This window comes from Heloderma suspectum, chromosome 7 (assembly GCF_057233095.1).
Source record: "Heloderma suspectum isolate Gila_16-S chromosome 7, 16-S_ref, whole genome shotgun sequence".
In the NCBI taxonomy this organism is placed as follows: Eukaryota; Metazoa; Chordata; class Lepidosauria; order Squamata; family Helodermatidae; genus Heloderma; species Heloderma suspectum.
In genome coordinates this window covers 92,875,313-92,895,618 of record NC_139464.1, presented here as the reverse complement: position 1 = coordinate 92,895,618, position 20,306 = coordinate 92,875,313, and the positions used below count along the sequence as shown (strand labels likewise).

The following is a 20,306-nucleotide window of genomic DNA, read 5'->3' as shown; positions in this document are numbered from 1 at the left end:
CCTTGGGCTTACTTTACTTTTTCTACACCCATTGTGGGATAGCCTGCAATAATAATTTTATTTTGTTGCTGTGTTTTTATTTGTGTGTTTATATTGTAGCTGTACACTGCTCTGAGAACCCTAGCTGGGCAGAAAAGGTGAGATCTAGATGATTTTAAAAAGAAAGTAATATACAAAAAAGTTTTAAATCTATTGTTACCTGCCTGAGCCTTGGAGTAGAGGGGGGCTATTCAATCAAACATTAAATATGGGTAATCAGTGAAAGGAACTGGCTGAGTAGACTGAAATATTATTACATAGTACTTCGAGCGTTCACAAAATTTTCCATACATTCTCACAGTAATACTTACAACAACCCAGTAAGGCAGGTCATTAACATCCTATTATGGCAGATGGGAAGGGCTGCAGGGGATAGCGGCTTGCCCAAGGCTACCTTGTGTCTTCAGGACTAAGGTCACCTCCAAAATCAGACTGGAGTAAACAGCAGACATTCAAGAATAGGAATACCAGTATGGCTGTAGCCTTTAGCCATTTTATTTACTACAGTAATTCCCCAAGCTGTGTACAAAAGGCAGCCTCCTCCAACGGCGGATAATTCTTGTGTGCATCTGCGCTAGAAATGATTGAGTGATCCAACTGCACCAGATGCAGTGATACAGCAGAATTTACCTGCCTCCACTGCAAGCTGATTGGAAGGCAGGCAGGCAGGCAGGCCGGCCAAAGTAGTGAATCATACAGAGACACAGCAGCAGCCTCGGCTGGGGCTGAGAACTGTGGGCTCACAGAAGGTTTTAATTACAGGGTTTAATTTTTGTGCACACTAGCAGTTGTCACACAGCAGCTTTGGAATGGCTATGCAGATGATATTGTCAAACAATTAATATACATAAAGTGTGCAAACCTTTTCGATTCCTATTTTGCAACACATACCATTGTCTGATTCATTGGGTCACATCTGCACCAGTCTCTCTTCCTTTTTTTTCTTTTATTTTTGGAAGAAGGGAGAGGAAATCAAACCCTGCAATCTAGTCATCATACTGCCAGTGACTTAATGGCCATTACCGTGAAGAGATTCTTTTGCGATATATATGAAAAAAAGTCAGGGTATCATTGGGGCCTTTCAAGGATAATAATGTGGTTTTACCCTGCAATTAAATCAGTACAAATGTGCAGTTATAATACTAGATTCAGCTGCAATCTTTTAGTCACACAAATGCAGCTAAAGTCCCATGTTTAAAAAAGAAAATCCATTATTGTAGAAGCACAATTATTTGTTTAATTCATAGCTTCTCAGTTCCTTTTTACTATACTAAATACCAAATGTTTTGGGCAGGTACTCAGAACTGTTAAGCAGAGCCAAGTACTATTCCCAGTACCCAGAGCAGGTCAAAACTGTCTCTCACATACTGAAAATCAAAAATCCCCCCCCAAAGGCCTCTTTGACTTCATCAGAGCCATCAATATTCTGAACAAACATGCTCATGTAAGCAGGAGGAAGAAAACACTCCACAAAAACATTTTAAAAATAGAACTACCACTGGGATTTCATCTCCATTGTCTGCAAGAAACATTCTGCAATACTTAGTTTATGAAGCTTCTCACTATTTCCCATTAAAAATGTATTTAAATTTGCAAGTTGAACCACAAGTGTTAAAAGCACATTCATTCAACTAAAGAATGAAGCAAATACCATAGGTTTGTATATGCTTTAAAATATTAATTGAGAATTAATGCTCTTAACAGGAAGAAATAAATGAAGTATTATTATACTGAACAAACGAAGTGATCTGTTAAATTAATTTCTGGTAAGTATGTATAGATGCTTTGATTCTCATTTTTAAAAATGGAAAAAAAACTACTCTCCTGAATGATGTCCATAGATTGTCATAGATTGTTTCCCCCAGGGGTGGGGAAAACCACCCACACTGTGTTGTTTCCCCTGCTGATTATCTGAACACGGCCACTGATTGAAAATAATGTCTGTTTTGGCCCTTACTGGTACTAGCAGATGCACTCATCTCTTGCGTAAGTCACAGGCTTCCTTCCTAGTAGGTTTTACTGTTAAGTTTCCCAGAACGCATTTCTACGCTTTAGAAAAAATTCACTACTGGCCTATATGGCTTTTGCTTTACTTCTGGAGGCAACATACCAACATAGTACTATAAGAATCCCAAATTTAAAAAAGAAAGAGGAATTCAGCTGAGTGCCATTGAAATACTGAAAACAGGAGTGCTTGTCAGCTGAGGGAATTAACCCCTGTACTTTGACTTGGCCACCTGGTATTCCATTTCTCAATCTGTGTGCTGGTCAGCTTTATTCCAAATGATATGTGCTACAAACATTCAATTCTATATTGTCAGTTTGAATATCCATTCAATCCCACATCAGTTTTCAAAAAGGAAGGTGAAGAAAATGTAAAATAAATGCAGTCCAATAGATCCTCCGCGCTTCTCCTGCCCTGCATTGGATAGACAGTCACCTCTGAGTTCAGAGGCAGCCGCCTATCCCGACAGGATCACGCCCAAACTCTCATAAACCTGACCTTTGGCCATGTAGGCTCAGGCTGAGAGGCTTGGGGTCTGACAACATCTGGAGGGCCAAAGGTTCCTCATTTCTGCTTTAAGGAATTACAGCTACCATAGTCCACCTTACCCTGTCACTCAGTCTGGGAGACACAGAGGAGGGAGAAAGGAAGAGGCAGAAGGAACAGAAACTCCCTGCTCCTGTCTTGCTGATAGAGCAAGAAGGGACAGGGATGTGTGTGGAAGGGCAAAGGAGATGGGCAAGGTGACAATTTGAGTCCTTGGATCAGCTCAGGAAAGGTATTCTGTATTTTCCCATTTGTGTGTGTGTATGGGGAGGGGGGGACAGGACACCAGGAAAATCCCAGTCCAATCCAAGGAGAGCTTCAGAGGGCTCACCTACCTCTACAGGAAAAGTCTGTGGAAATGTACAGACCCTTTCATACATCTATAGTTTCTATGCATATACCTTTGGATCCCGAACAAATGTCATCCCAGAATTTAGCAATCTGAAATATTTAAGAAGATATAGCAACTTAATATCCAGTTCTAGCTCCCAGACTACTGATACTAGTATCCAGGAATATAAGACATTATAATGCTCTTATATATATATCTAACTTTTAAGCTTTTAAGAAGGAGATTTTCAGTTTCACTAATTTTCTTTCTTTTCCAGCAGCTCGGTTTTAATCTATGTGTATGTTTATGTTTAATATATGTGCCTGAATAATTTGCACCATGAAAGCTAATGGAAGGCTCTAAGACAGCCAAGACGAATTTTGCCAAAAGTCCATTCATTTCCGAGAAACAGAATAATATCATAACTTAATTCACAGAAATTCAAAATAACTTTATGATGCTTGATATAAAAGCTTCCTTTACATTGCTGTATTCAGAAAAGGATGCTGCTGTGCAGGTATTTTGTCCTATTCAAACCACCATAGTCACTGTTCACAGTATGTTTTTAGAAAGTTTGCATATTTTCAGATTAAAATACTGAGACTGTTTACCATATACACAAAATGGGTGACTTAGGTTCAGAAGCAGGTTTCCATTTGACAAATCAGATTACATGCCTTATTGCACTACACATTTTTAGAATGCTGTAGTCCCAACGGATAAAATATTGTCGTTCCCTATTAGTTTTTCCTCTTCTTTTAACCAAGATGCAAATGGAACCGCTGACTGACAGTCTCTCTCCCCCAATTCTATAGGGAGTTTTCCCCAGTGACAGAATGTTTTGTTTGCCTGTTGAATTTTCACTCTGCTGCTATGACTGCTGGCAATCTAGCCTGCATCCTCTGGGACCTATTTCTTCCCCATAATTAGAAAACGAAAGCACTCCATTAGTTGGTCCTGGCATAATAACTTACTACAAACTTATAAACCAATATCTGTGAAACAAAATGTAAAACCTTTAAAGTGAAATGTTGTTAGGGGGAGAAAAGGGGATTACAACATGCATGCTGTTAAAGCACTCTAAAAAGGTAATAGATTTATGTGGACTAATAAGTTCTAATTGAACGAGGCTGGCTGGAAGTATAGCAATACCCTTTGATGATGCTCATGTTTTCTCAAAGTGCCTTTATCAAAGCCCCCCCCCCCCCCCGTTAATCCTATCAACAATTCCCAGGTGAAGTATTTTAGCAGTCCCCACTGGGATTTGAATGCATCTCTAATGCATTCTTTTCTCAACAGCAGTCAAAAGCCTGCACTCCCCCATCAAATGTCAACTAATTTTCAGAAGCTAACGGGCATTTTATTGAGTGCAGATTAAAATACTATTCTAAGTGTTAAAATAATTCATTTAAATACAGGATTGTTCAAAATATTCAATGAAACAACCTTGAGAATTTGGCTTTCATTTTAAAGAAGAGCTTAAAAAAAAGCTTGAAGTTTTAATCAAAGTCAAACTCATCCTTTACCAGGGGATTCGGATTAATGAATTAAATCACATATTCCTGTAAATTTCAAGGAGCTTTTAAGGTTAATCACATCTGAAAATATTATGATTAATTACAATACATCATTTTCCTAATAGGTATCAATACTGTGGAAACCTGCATTGCTCTTAATATGTTGGTTCTTTTGCAGTGGTTGAAACATTTTCCAGACATTAATTCATCAATGGATTCTAATGCAAAGACCCCTGAGGCACATAGAATATTCTCAGCCCTTGAGAGACTCTAAAGAAAGATAACCAAGTAAATCAAAATATGCCATTTAAATATGAAATGAGCCTAAACAAAATGAAAACAATGGCTGGTGCCTCTCTGGACTGTATTTGCAATATAGGTTTTTCACTTGTCATATCAGACTGAAAAATGGAAAATACAAGTGGGACCTGCAGTGTGCAGAGCTCCTGTGCAGGGTTCTGGCCAACCAGCCATAAACTTTCCCACTGTAGGCCATCCCTGCCTGCCAGCACCCATGGTTTTCTGCTGCCCTACCTGTCTAAAAAATCACTTGACTGAGGTTTGTCAAATGCAAATGAATTGCTTTCGCCAACATATTTACTCCCCAATCACTTTTATTGTCCACCCTTGTTCTCTACACCTTTTACTTTTGTAAAGAATCTAAACCAGACTCCTTTGTACCCACTATCCTAATCTGACACTCTAACCCTAGAAGTCCCCCATGCAGTGCCCATGGAGTTCTCAACTCCCTTCCCCCTTCAAAGAAATGTTTTTAATAAAAACCTTGGGAAAAGTTAGAGTAGTCCTCTTTCTCTCCCTTTCTAGCCTCTAGACTTGCTCTTTCTCTCCCTTCTATCCCTTTGCCTTGCTATTTTCCCCTCCCTCCCAGTCTGTAGTTTTGTTATTCCCCCTTCCTCTTTAGCTCACTTTTGACCAGCCAGGCTCCCACGGCAGCCATTATGTGACTAGTCGCATCCTCTGTGGGAGCCTTTTTTGGTGGTGCCCACAGAAATTTCTCAAATTCCCAAATGCGCCCAAAAAGGTTGGGGACCCCTCCTCTAACCCAGGGGTGGTCAAACCTAGGGTTGGGCTATGGTCCAATTTGAACACAACCAACAGGGGGCTCCACCCCTGCTGCTCCGCTGAATTTGCTGCTGAAGTCTCCATTTTTTGCTTCCACGCTGCCAGATTTTGGCAACAAACCATGGCTTGTTTTCCTTCACACAAGGCTTAATACAAGGAAAAATCAGCCCTTTTTGAGGTTCATCAATGACCAAGAATTTTGAGGGCAGTAGGAAGTGTTACGGGCTGCATGTCACCCACCTGCACTATAATGCACTGGTTCTTTTGCCAGTATTCTTTTGAGGCTCTTTTGTTTCCCAAGACCCGGAGAAAGCTTTAAAGTCTCCATAATCAGAAACCTGTTGAGGCTATAAAAGTAAAGTGCCTTTTAAATATTAAAAAACATACGTAGTCAGGCAGTCTCTGTCGCATTATTCTGGTCACGCATTCTTCTAAGTAAGGACTGTTAAACCATGTTCCCTGCATTTAACCACATTGTCTGAATCCAGGTTCCATAATTAAATTTTCTCTTCGGTTTTACTTTTCAGGTGCCTGTAAATTACAGGCAGATGTTTTCATCAAATTATTCCTCAGGGAAAGTCTAAACCTGTGCTGCACTATCTATACTAAAACAAAAAAGCACTTCATATGCAGCTGGTTATATGCTTCATGCCAGAATATGCTTGCTCATTAACAAACCACGAATGTCAAATTCACTTAGTTTTTTGTCAGTGTTATTTTACTCCTCTGGTTGCTGCTGTTTCCCTTTCAAGATTCTCTCTTGTTTTCCATAGCTACAGTTGTCAATTCCTTGATTTATGGACAATTAACACATTAATGCTGGACCACAAAATAGCTGCTAGAAGCTTTACATTTCGCAACTGGTGCAATGAAAACCTAAAGCTGGGGTAGGCAGAACAGGTTTCTAAGCCCACTGAGTCTGACAAGCCCCCTGCCACTTGCTTTAACCATTGCTTGATAGTTCCATCTGTAGCCTGGTCCTTTCAGGGTAAAGGCCTTGGCAGCTAGATACGGCCCATGGGGCTTACACTGCCTACATTTGTAGCTGATCTGCACATCATGACAGCAATTCCTGGGTTGTCTAACCCAACAACTGAGAGATCAGAAGAGCGTGTGAACTGCAGGCTCATTGTTTCTGCTTTCAATTAACAACCCAGAAATGTCCCGTTCCTGGATTGTTTCATGAACTCGGAACTCTGGGTTGTTCATGGGTTAAACCACCCAGAGTTAACTGAACAATTGCCCATTATTTGTTTGTGTTATGTATTCTGGGGGGCTACTGTGGGTTAGTTATTGTTTAGGCATCAATGACCAACTGTTGCTATGCTTGGGCCAGATCAAGTTGTGCAAAGACCTTCCCTCCACCAAGAACAGCAAGGAGTTGATTGACAGCAGGCACTGGGTATGGATCCTGCTTAAGTGCCTTATTCACAGTGCACTTGTAAACCCCACACAGTCTCATCTTCCCAATAGGCTTTAATACCAGTACAATGGGCATAGCCCACTGGGTCTGTGTAACTGGTTCTAGCACACCTTGCTTGATGAGATGCTCAAGCTCTTCTTCAATTTTTTCCCACAATGCAAAAGGCACATTCCTGGCTTTCATGCAAACTGGTGCAATAGATGGATCCAGATGGAGTGACACTGGTTTCCCTTTGTATTCTCCCAATTCTTCAGAAAATACCTGTGGAAATTTATTAACAATTGCCGCAAGCCGACTTGTAGTAAGGGTGTGAATTCCTTGAACGCTATGCCCTATTGATGAGAACCAGTTTCTCCCCAAGAAGTTTTTCCTCTGCCCCTCCACAATTATAAGTGGAAGCCTCCCTTGGAAAGAGCCATACTATACATCTACAGTGCAGCATCCAACAATATCAACCTTCTTTGCATTGTAATCATCAGAATGCATGATGGACTTGACAACTTTGGAGGAAGGGTCCCAGAAAATAGGTGCTTAAAGGTGTCTCTGTTGACCTTGCAGCTGAGAATTCTCAGCCAGCTTGCTCTGGATAGCATTTACATTATCTGCATCTCTCTCGAGTTCTGTGACATATAGTGACACAGTCTCAACGTGCTAATGCCTTTCTTGAGCCATTGCAAATGTCAAGTTTGGCTTGGAGAGGAGGCGTCGTTGCAATGCTTCACCACAAAGACCACAGGCAAGGCGATCCCTCAACATATCCTCTAGAAAATTCCCAAAGTTGCAGTATTGAGAAAGATGACACAGTTCTGCAATATAAGTGGCAACGCCCTCTCCAGGTTGCTGCATTCATTTGTGAAATTTAAATGTTTGCACAATAAGTGAAGGATTTGGTGAAAAATGTATCCTCAAGAATCCTAAAAGTTCATCAAATGTCTTAGTTTTGGGTGAGGCAGGAGCAGTGAGGGATCTTATGGCAAATGTCTGTGGCCCACAAACAGTTAAGAGCACAGCTTGCTTTTGTTCAGCATTAGCTATCTTATTTGCTTCAAGATAGAATGAAAGCCATTCTGCATAAGAATCCCAGGAAGCAGGTTGACTAACATCAAACTCTTCAATATGTCCAAAAGCAACCATTTGATTTTAGTTCTATGTAATAAAAGGAGTTGCTGACATTCTTACTTAAGTGGGCCTAGCTGACTGCTTACCAGTTAGCTGTATTCATTGGATTCACACTCCTTGTTGCCTGTATAGCTCTCAGGATGCCACCTTCGTCACCACAAATTGTTGTATAGGTAGAGGTAAGACTCAGCAGGCCTCAAACACAACTGTTCTTTATTTATCACACACAGAACTTAGCAGAAGCTCCATCCACTGCTGCTACTCCCAACTCTACAGGAGCTGCCAAAGTTCAAAACAATAACTAACCCACAGTAACCCCCCTAGAATACATAACAGTTTGTTACTGGGTTAACTCTGGGTTGTTTAACTCAGTCTCCCCATCCCCACTGCCTCATAGGCGGCACAGAATGTCCCCGGGCTCCGGGCTCGTAAGAGCAGTGCAGAGCATTGCAAAAGGGGGTGTTCCTGGGGCAGGGAGTGTGGAAGTACTGGTATGATGCTTCCTACGTGTTATCTGGCCTCCCCACCCCACACTCCAACGTCCTACAGCTAGATAGCTGAAATCCGCCATCTAACCATGAATGCAGGGTGGCTGGAACATGGAGGAGAGGATCCCCTCCATGCTCCTCCCACCATGCATTGGATAGGCAGTTGCCTCCAAGTTTGGAGGTGGCCGCGAATCCCAATAGGATTGCTCCCTAAATTGGCTATGGCTACACATGGAAGAGCTTTGAGGACAGATAAAAGGAAGTAGTCCTTCACACAACTGAATGATAGAATTCACTGCACAAGCTGTGGTGACAGACACTAGGATTAGAGAAATCAAGGAAGGATAGATCTACCAATGGTTACTAGCCATGACAGCTAAATAGAACCCCCATGTTCAGAGGCACTAAGTCTTTGCGCCAAGTCTTTTTAAAGCATCCTCCCATGAAATAAAGTAAGAGACCCATGGAAAGCTCTGCTATGAGCTCTACTTTACAACAGTAGAATTTTGCACTAACGCTAGATAGTATAAGGAATATGCAAGATCTATTTGTTTTCAGCAGTTCCTTCATTCAATACTCATCGCATATCAAAATGTTTATGGACAATGAATGACAGAAATTTTCCTTATCTTAAGAAGGCCAGAGCATCTTACCAGAAAACATGAAAACACTTTCTACCAACAGATCTTGAAACTATAATTACTAGATTATAGAAAGCTAACTCTCAAACACGCTTCAAAAAGAAGTTCAGATTTTTTTTTTTTTTCAGTAATAATGGAAACCCATAAGAAATGTCAAGATTGGTTGGCCAATCTTAGGTTTATTCAATTATTACATATTACTGGGACTTGATATTTTAACATTTCAGAGAGAATGTAGATTTGTAAAGGTTTTTTTTTTTAAATTTCCAAGCATAAAACTATTTTCTTATATAGCACATTCATACTCTTCCGAAGTTAAAAAAAAAAAAAAAGACAAGTCAAAAAAGTTCTTACCTGCAATCAGTCATATGGCAACGTTTGCTCTTCAGAATTGGGAAGAGACTTCACTGCAAGTTTTCTTCAAATATCATATAATGCTCTAAAAATGAGGAAGATGATGGATGGATGTAAGCATTTTTTCCTTCAGAAATCTCACTAGCTCCCACAGCACTCAACAACTCTAGCCCTTGATAGGCCTGCCAAATCTGCCAATAAAGGAAAGAAAGAAAATTATGTAAACATCAAAGGCCAGATGAATGCTAAAAATAAAAATAAAAATGCTAAATGTTTACCTAGCTGGCCACAGAATAAAAAGCAGCCATATTGTTAGACCCATGTTTGAAGAGGTCCCATGTACTCTTGTGCTGTCTTTGCTGGTTAAAAAGATATAGTCACCACTGGTAACAAGGCTGGCATATTTGGGAGCCCCTGTTTCAATCCCTTTCCCAATAAAGATATTTTTTCTGTCTGAGAGAACACTTTCTTCTGCATCCCTCCACACCACAGGAACCAAGATCAAGTCTGGAAGTCATATTGTGAATACCACCACCATTTGGGGAAAGGGTACAAGAAACAGAAATAGGCTTTTTGGTAGTAAGCACCAACCTGAATTGCCTCCCAAGAGAAACTCACCATGTTTGTGCCACAGGCCCTTTCAGAACGGCATTTACGACCCTACAGTTCCTCAGGGCTTTGAACTGAATTGTAGCTGCTGGTTTTATAATGGCCCCTACTGTTTTGTATAGCATTACTGATGATTATTTAATTGTTTCATCATTTCAATGTTATTCTAAACTCCATGGCTTAGATACAGAGGACTGTGAGTGTAATGAGGAAATGCATTAGTGTTATTCCATTTTGTGGAAGGCTTCTCACAGTGCAGTCCCAGTGTTACCAGGAGTTGTCTTACAGCAGCCGTCCCAACCCGCCCCCTCCAAATGTTGTGGACTACAATTCCCATCAACTGCAACAACTGCCCATGCTGGCTGGGGCTGATGGGAGTTGTCATCTGCAACATCTGAAGGGGGGATGTTGGGGAAGGGTGCATGAACAAGGAAAATACAGGCTGAATAGTGTATGACTTCTAACGGGCCAGAGTTGGAGTATGAGTTTTTGAGTAGGAGTTTGCGCCAGGTCTTACACACAATCTTACACCAGTCTGCTCATCTGGAATTCATTAGGAATATTTTTTAAATAGCCTGTATAAAACAGTTTTAAATAAACTGCACACAGTAACTACAGCAACCAATTCCATACAGTTAGTGGGTGTACTTTTATCTGAATGCATGTATTTTTACATAAAATCTCAAAAGATACGTGCAAGTTCACATTATCATTTAGCTAGCAAGAATAATGTGAAAAATATTAAGAACTGGATATCATGTATTGTTATTAACAAAAAAAGAATAATCTGTTCACTTCCCAGATGAGACCAAGAAAAGCATGTCTAGACTGCATGTATTAATCAAGCTTCATAAAACCTACAACCTTGACAAAAAGTTATGTAGTAAAAATGTAAGTGTAACAACTTTGTAAATGAGCTGAATTCAGGAATTATACAGAAAACCATTTTCTACCATTGGCTTGTTTAGTCTACAGTTTGACGCACTAATACCACATATACCAGCATATGGAAACACACATACCCTGAACAAATTCCTCCATTTTTCCAGCCACTGCAATCCTTCCATTTTATTGAAAAGTTACCACCACCACATCTAGCACCTATGACATTTTCCAATCAACAACTAGGAGAAACATTGAGAGAGGTATATGAAATTGTGTTCTCCTTTATGGCCTCCACGTTCTGTCTCCAACATCAATTAAGTTCAGACATGAAAAAATCTAGTAGTTCAGATACCAGTGGTATTTGCTTCTGGCATCAGATGCCACATTCCTCTTTGTGAGCAAACAAAAATGTACAATGTTTGCAATAGTAGCTGTTTCAAGGGCAACAGCAAGAAACACAGTGAAATGCATTGACCAATAAAAGCCCTATCTCACTGCCTCACCTTAAGAGTTTATTTTAAGCACATTTTAAGACTTGTTAATGAATGGACATTACTGGAGTAGAATCAGATAATATTTAATTTTCATTCATATCCTTAGAAAACAGGCACAAACAGAATTTGAGCCTTAAAGCCAATAGTAACCGTCTTCCAAACCCTTTAGTATATTATGTATGAATCACCTATGATCTCATTTCCTCCTCCCTCAAATGACTTTTCCCCGTTTTCCCCATTACCTCTTACTATTTCAACACTGAGTACATATATTTCATTACCTCATCATACTTGAAATCTCTACTGAAAACACACTCGGCAACTGCCATCAATGTGGAGTGATTTAAAAGGACTTCCTGCCACTGCTGGCAATCTAGTCTGCCCCTGGAGAGACTTTTGTCTTTAATGTCAACTAAGCAGCTTGAAGGCATGAAGAAGGCTTGCAATACACACATGGGACTCTGCGCCAAACCTGCCCTGTTCTCTTCTGTCCACAGGGAAGCATCATGCCCTGCTTGCAACTGTGATTTCTATTCTGCGTGCACACCACACTCCCCCAGTACTATGGAGAACAGGGCAGTCCCCCAAGCTCCTGGTGTGCACCAGGAATCCTGCAGAGCTTTCAATCATGTCATGTGTCACTAAAGTTACTAATATTGTACAGTTAGTAATAGAGATGCCAGTGGATGAGAAAGAGAAACAAAACATTTTTTTCTTAATCCAAGTTCAAGTTCTTCGAAAATGCATTATAAGACATTCCAGAGTTCTTTTTAATAAAATATTTTATCTATTTTAAAATGAATTAAAATATTTATAAAGCCAACACTTATCCAGAAACAGCTGGTCATTACAAATTGTTACTGTCAAAAGGTTTGATGCCCTCATTGGGTTAAAATAGTTGCTTTAAGCTATATTGCTTCACTTTATAAAACCCTTTTACCCCAGCCTATGAAGTGTCTTTTCTTCAAAAATAATAATAATAATTAATTACAGTCGAAGTCCTCCAGCACAAAGCATCAGCTACACAACGTTGGGGCCTGATACGGCACACTGCAACATGCTATTTCAAGTGCAGCCACTAAATGAGCTTCAATTTACCCTAATAATCATCACTGGAACAGGAGAAAATAATTACATATTTGTCAAAAGAAGAACAATTTCTCAGCATTTGCATAGGCAAAAGAACTGTCTCAGGCAGCATTGTGGCTCAGCCAGCATTGTTAGTAGGTGTGAAATGAGATTGAGTCATGCAGGCAGGACACTCAATCTCCGGGAAGAAAAGGAAGCAGGGGACAGTGCTAGCCTAGGCACCCTGATGCCATAAGATTTATATGGCAAAATGGATGCCTGTCTTCGTGTAAGCAATTTGTTAGCACTTCCAGCTGAACAGAGAAAAATTAAATGCCTAATGATGAAATATTAAGAATAGATGGGAATGGCAGTGAAAGCAAAAACCTCTTGAGAAACCCACTTAAGTTGCATTTTTCTGAAGAAGCTTAAGAGAAAGCTTAATTTCTTTGGCACGTGTTCTGAAAGAGAAGTCAAAGCAATGAGACCGGAGCGCCTAATGCCATTGCCTCTAGAAATACTAAGTGAATAATCCCTGTACTCAGTAGTTGCACACAGTATCAAGACAGATGTGTGTGTTTTGAGGTGCAGACTTGCTACCATTTCCCCGAGGAACCAAGCCATTCATGTGGTGAAATAAAAAGAAGCTGGAATTGAGAAAAATATTTTGCTGTGAAGATCTAACATTTAACCTCTCTCTCTGTCAGATAAGCCTTTGAGGACATATTGTACTTAGGACAGAGTTATTCTTGCTGTAGGTATTTTAAATAGTTGAAAGAAATGATCCACCAAAAGACGTTGGGTTTTGGGGCAAGTATAAACGCTACACTGGGACACTCATTACCTCTGAAAATACCTTAATATCATTATCTCAGCAGTAGTGAAAGATGCTTTGTCGCCATCTCCCATAATAGCACTTCCTTTGCACAAATGCTTTAAAACATTGGCTAATGTGTAGTCCTGCCACAGAGGCCTAACATATGCTTCACACTTTACTGCAATGCAGTGCAGGGAGTAGTTTTGCAAGGCAGCATTGGTGGGCAGGGTAGCGATGGAGAATACATTTGTTTGGCCTGAATTTTTATATGAACTTAACAAGTTTGTACCTACTGAAACTATTAGGCCATTGATGGGTGGCCTATTAGTTTAAGAGGCAGCATGCCTATGTACATTAGCTGCTGGGGAACATGGGCGGGAGGGTGCTGTTGCACTCGTGTCCTGCTTCTGGGTCTCCTGTCAACAGCTGACTGGCCACTGTGTGAAGAGAATGCTGGACTAGATGGACTCTTGGTCTGATCCAGCATGGCACTTATGTTCTGAAAAGCAAAATGGGGCTACTGAAAAATAGGTAATGGTTTCTATATAGTTGGAGAAATCCTTAGGTACACAGAAATACATACATTTGTAAGTTAGAAAAGATTTTTTTTTTAAGCCAAAGAGCCCAACAAGGACCTATGAGCTTGCAGGACTTAAGGAATGCTGATGATGGTAGTTCAGCTCACCCCATTCTCTGGAGAAGAACTTCCAGATTCATACTGAACACCAAAATACAGGCACCTCTGTCTTTGCTGCCACCTCTTGTTGAAGTGTGGCAGGGAAGAAGATGCGCTACTGCCCAATCACAGCAATCTAAAATCCTGGATTTTTCCACTGTTTTTTATGGCTAGCTCTCACTTCCACCCTAGGAGACAATAAAAAAAGAATACAGCTCGAAACAACATCGTGTCCATCAAAAGGTTATTGATACTGGCACTGGCATTTTGGGGAAGGACTACCTAATCCTCAGCATATGATATATGCATGCTCAGTGCTGCCTGAGACATTACGTTTTTAATTTGTATGTGTAAAAGTGGGCATGGAACAAACTCACATTTACCTATGCATATTACCATACCTGTTGTTGTGGTGAAGGGGCTTGTGTAACTCAGTGAAGCCATAAGCTATGCTGTGCAGGGCCACCCAAGACGGACAGGTCATGGCAGAGAGTTCTGACAAAATGTGGTCCACTGGAGAAGGAAATGGCAACCCACTCCAGGATTCTTGCCAAGAAAACCCCATGGAACATATCACAAGGCTAAAAGATATGACGCCGGAAGATGAGCCCCTCAGGTCGGAAGGTGTCCAATATGCTACTGGGGAAGAGCAGAGGGTATTTCCAAGTAGCGCCAGGAAGAGTGAAGCGGCTGGGCCAAAGCCGAAAGGACACTCAGCTGTGGATGTGTCTGGTGGTGAAAAGAAAATCCGATGCTGTAAAGAACAATATTGTTTAGGAAGCTGGAATGTCAGATCAATGAATCAAGGTAAGCTGGAGGTGGTCAAACATGAGATGGCAAGATTGAACATCGACATCTTGGGAATCAGTGAACTAAAATGGACAGGCATGGGCGAATTTAATTCAGGTGACCATCATATCTACTCTTGTGGGCAAGAATCCCTTAGAAGAAATGGAGTAGCACTCGTAGTCAACAAAAGGGTGGGAAAAGCAGTACTGGGGTACAATCTTAAAAATGATAGAATGATCTCAGTACGAATCCAAGGCAAACCATTCAACATCACAGTAATTCAAGTCTATGCCCCAACCACTGATGCCGAAGAAGCTGAGGTTGATCGGTTCTATGAAGACCTACAACACCTTCTAGAACTAACACCAAAAAAAGATGTCCTCTTCATCATAGGGGATTGGAATGCTAAAGTAGGAAGTCAAGAAATCACCGGGATAACAGGCAGGCATGGCCTTGGTGTACAAAATGAAGCAGGACAAAAGGTAATAGAGATTTGCCAAGAGAACATGCTGATCATAGCAAACACTCTTTTCCAACAGCACAAGAGACGACTCTACACATGGACATCACCAGATGGTCAATATCGAAATCAGATTGATTATGTCCTTTGCAGCCAAAGATGGAGAAGCTCTATACAGTCAGTCAAAACAAGACCTGGAGCTGACTGTGGCTCAGATCATGAGCTGCTTCTTGCAAAATTTCGGCTTAAATTGAAGAACGTTGGGAAAACCACTAAACCATTCAGGTATGACCTAAATCATATCCCTGATGAATATACAGTGGAGGTGAGGAATAGATTTCAGGGATTAGACCTGATAGACAGAGTGCCGGAGGAACTATGGACGGAGGTCCGTAACATTGTTCAGGAGGCAGCAACGAAATCCATCCAAAGAAAAAGAAATGCAAGAAAGCAAAGTGGCTGTCTGATGAGGCTTTACAAGTAGCTCACGAAAGAAGGGCAGTGAAAAGCAAGGGAGAAAGGGGAAGATATATCCAACTGAATGCAGAGTTCCAGAGAATAGCAAGGAGAGACAAGACGGCCTTCTTAAATGAGCAATGCAAAGAATTCGAGGAAAAACAACAGAATGGGAAAGACTAGAGATCTCTTCAAGAAAATTGGAGATCTCAAGGGAACGTTTTGTGCAAAGACGGGCATGATAAAGGACAAAGAAGGCAGGGACCTAACAGAAGCAGATGAGATTAAGAAGAGGTGGCAAGAATACACAGAAGAACTATACAGGAAAGATCTGAATGTCCCTGATAGCCATGATAGTGCGGTCACTGAACTTGAGCCGGACATCCTCGAGAGTGAAGTCAAGTGGGCCTTAGGAAGCATTACTAACAACAAAGCTAGCGGAGATGACAGTATTCCAGCTGAGCTATTTAAAATCCTAAAAGATGATGCTGTTAAAGTGCTGCATTCAATATGCCAACAAATCTGGAACACTCAACAGTGGCCATAAGACTGGAAAAGGTCAGTTTACATTCCAATTCCAAAGAAGGGCAACGCCAAAGAGTGTTCAAACTACCGCACAATTGTGCTCATTTCACATGCCAGCAAGGTGATGCTCAAAATCCTACAAGCTAGGCTTCAGCAGTATGCGAACCGAGAACTACTGGAAGTACAAGCAGGGTTTCGAAGAGGCAGAGGAACTAGAGATCAAATCGCCAACATTCGCTGCATCATGGAAAAGCAAGAGAATTCCAGAAAAACGTCTATTTCTACTTCATTGACTACGCTAAAGCCTTTGATTGTGTGGATCACAACAAACTGTGGCAAATTCTGAAAGAGATGGGAGTACCAGACCACCTTACCTGTCTCCTAAGAAACCTGTACGAGGGTCAAGAAGCAATAGTAAGAAGCAGACATGGAACAACCGATTGGTTCAAAATTGGGAAAGGAGTACGACAAGGCTGCATATTGTCACCCTGCTTATTTAACTTATATGCAGAGTACATCATGAGAAATGCCGGGTTGGATGAATCACAGGTCGGAATTAAGATTGCTGGGAGAATTATCAACAACCTCCGATATGCAGACGACACCACCCTAATGGCAGAAAGCGAAGAGGATCTGAAGAGCCTCTTGTTGAGGGTGAAAGTGGAGAGTGCAAAAGCTGGTTTGAAACTCAACATTAAAAAAACTAAGATCATGGCATCTGGCCCCATCACTTCCTGGCATACGGAAGGGGAAGAAATGAAAGCAGTGACAGATTTTACTTTCTTGGGCTCCAAGATCACTGCAGACAGTGACTGTAGCCATGAAATTAAAAGACGCTTGCTCCTTGGGAGGAAAGCTATGGCCAACCTAGACAGCATAGTAAGAAGCAGAGACATCACCTTGCCGACAAAGGTCCGTCTAATCAAAGCTATGGTTTTCCCAGTAGTAATGTATGGCTGTGAGAGCTGGACTATAAGGAAGGCTGAGCGCCGAAGAATTGATGCTTTCGAACTGTGGTGCTGGAGAAGACTCTTACGAGTCCTCTGGACTGCAAGGAGGTCAAATCAGTCAATCCTAAAGGAAATCAACCCTGACTGCTCCTTGGAAGGACAGATACTGAAGCTCAAATATTTTGGCCACCTAATGCGAAGAGAAAACTCCCTGGAAAAGACCCTGATTCTGGGAAAGACTGAAGGCAAAAGGAGAAGGGGACGGCAGAGGATGAGATGGCTAGATAGCATCACTGATGCAATGAATATGAACTTGAGCATGCTCCGGGAGAGAGTGCAGGACAGGAAGGCCTGGCGTGCTGTGGTCCATGGGGTCACGAAGAGTCGGACACGACTGAACGACTGAAAAACAACAACAACAACAACAATTACCATACCTATGCATACCACCACACACTAAAGATTCAGGGTTAGTTACATCTCCTTGTTATATGAATTCATCATGGTAAACACTTGCTGTTACTACATGCATCAAGTGACACGCAAACATTGCCAAGTAACTACAAAATGTTCAACCCTCAAGAATTCTGATTTAGTGGTTGTTCAAGAACCAGCACACTCAACATATGAACATATCCAGGTAGAGTCTTTATGTATGAGATACCCCTGTTGCTGAACATTCAAACCTACAAAAAATAAAATAAAAATACAAACACCAGGCACTTGACAGACAAAGCCTGAAGCAAGAGATTTCCCATCTCCTGTTAGATGACAAGACTTCCGAACACAAATACCCTATAACACTTTGACAGTGTCTTTCTCTCAAAGCTTTTCTGGCTACATTAGGAAGTAAGGTCTGACCATGGTTCTGACCAATACTGGAGCAATACCTGTTTCACATCTTATTTATAAAAAAAAACCCATTTCCTAAGGCAACCCCCCACCTTTTTCCTACTTCTGCATGATCAGCTGCTGAGATCTGAAGCACAGAGTTCCTGTTTACTACCATCACCTCCATCCCAGTTGGGTGAATCATTGTGGTTGCTAGAAGAGCGACTCAAACAGTTGTTGCATCTGCTTTTTGGAAACTACTGTTTGTCTAGTCCAGATCACACCACCTCGCTGCAGCCCAGGGAGGTCGTGATACCAATCAGGCATAAAGAGTTAAGAACTCCCTGTAGCCAGTCTTCACAGAGGACAGGCTGTGGGGAAACCAACTGATCCAAGCATAACACTTTAAAATTAGTCCCTTACTTCTATGTTTTCGCTTTGTAATAGAAACATTTATTTCTCACCTCAGCCTTTTCAGAAGTGTGAAGATGTGATGTGCTCCCACTTGCCTCAATGTTTACACAGTTGGTAGTAAAGCAATAGTGTTTTTTTAGTTTGCTTTGATGTTCTCTCCTCTTTACTCCATCTCCAAAGAGCACACACCAGATGATGATAAGGAAGTCTATCAGTACTTCCATCATAGCAGGGCAGAAGTGAAAATGAAGTAGTTTTTGCATTTCAGATTTCCCATTTGGCACTATAGCCCATTTATACAAAACAAGTTGTACAGATGCTTATAGATTTTCTGTGGAAAGCTTTTAAAAAGATAACCAGTGTTATTTTAAGGTTATTGTTTTAATAACCACTTTTTAAAGGCTAGAACAAAAATACATGTCATGGCTGCTTAAAAAGAACAGAACTCTTAAAAACAATAGTTGCATGAGAAAAGGCATTTCACAAGAGCAACTGGTGCATATTTATTTCACAGACTTCCCACTGCAAGCCACCCACCTCACTGCTGTATTGAAAGCCATCCATATTACAGAGCCACCTTTCAGAGGTGAATTTGCTTGTCATGAAGCATCCTATGACATTCACAAAAAGTGTCTCGGACTACGAATACCAACGGTCCCTAGGTTCAGGCTAGTAACAGACAATATGCAGACCTTTTCCCACTGAAGGCTTATCATTCCAGAAGGCTCTTCCCCCACATAAAATGTTAGAAAACATCTGTGGTATTCACTGAAGGAAGTTCAATGTTTCTATCATATGCCTGTTGAGCGCAAAGTATTTATCCTCCCTCCATTCAGTTCATTTTGCAATCTGCCTTCCCTTTGATACATGTCTTTCATTAATGTACCCGATCCACATACGCATGAAAGTATATTATCAATAAAAACTAAAAAAGCCAAACCACAGAGCAACATTGGCGAGGCAGTTATCCACCCTTACTGGCTGGTTGAGCATATATCTACGGAATATATTTTAGATAGGTAATTAGACATGAATGGACAGAATAAGCAACTTCTACCGTAGGAACTGTTTGTCTAAAAAAAAGGGGGGGGAGAAAAGCGCAGCTTGAGGTGCTCATAACAATGCTTCAAATACGTCTCTCTAAAGGTATGTTTGGCATGCAAATGATTAAGTGGCTTCAAATTAAAAAACCTTACCAAGAAACAGGAATATTCCAAATTTACTAAAGCGGGAGTATCTATATCCCAATATATGATCCACTACTTTGAAGTTATTTTCAACTCTACATAGCGATTATACCTAATTGGAGAGCTGTTCATTTATCTTTGGCTTATATAATTCAGACCTGGCTGAAAGCTAAGATACATGATTTTAATATTGAGGGAAGTACCCTTGGAGATCTAATGGTCCAATTCGCAAGTGCCAACAGCAGAACAATGATCACTTCAAACATAACTTTGCTGATGGTGCTCCACATGGAATGCCATTCATATTGTTCCAGAAATTTTCATACCACCATCACAAAGCACAGATAAGAAAAATAGGGCTTGTGGTGAACATTTCTAGAAACTTCCCAGAAGCATGTGAATGACATGGTACATGGAGCAGCCTCAACTGAGAACATCTGAAGCTTAGTTATGCTGCTGTTGCTTCTTCCTGCGGGCTGGACTGTTGTTTGTTTGCATGGTATCTGAAGACATCCTCTTAAAACAGAGAGGGAGTACCGCACAAGAAGAAAGATGCCATTAAGGTAAATATACAAAGTTGCATAAGAGAATTCCAGTAC

The 20,306-nt window shown here is 40.9% G+C and overlaps 1 protein-coding gene across 2 annotated transcripts in view; it reads right to left on the bottom strand.

Moving 5' to 3' along the window:
- PLXNB2 (plexin B2) overlaps positions 1-20,306 on the bottom strand; it is a 445,494-nt gene that overhangs the window by 295,429 nt on the left and 129,759 nt on the right. For both annotated transcript variants that reach the window (XM_084810902.1, XM_084810901.1), the window contains exon 2: positions 9,547-9,737. Coding sequence is in view for 1 of the 2 variants with exons in the window: in XM_084810901.1 (XP_084667027.1) it covers positions 9,547-9,560 (14 nt within the window). In the remaining variant the exon portion in view is untranslated. The remainder of the gene's footprint in view (positions 1-9,546; positions 9,738-20,306) is intronic.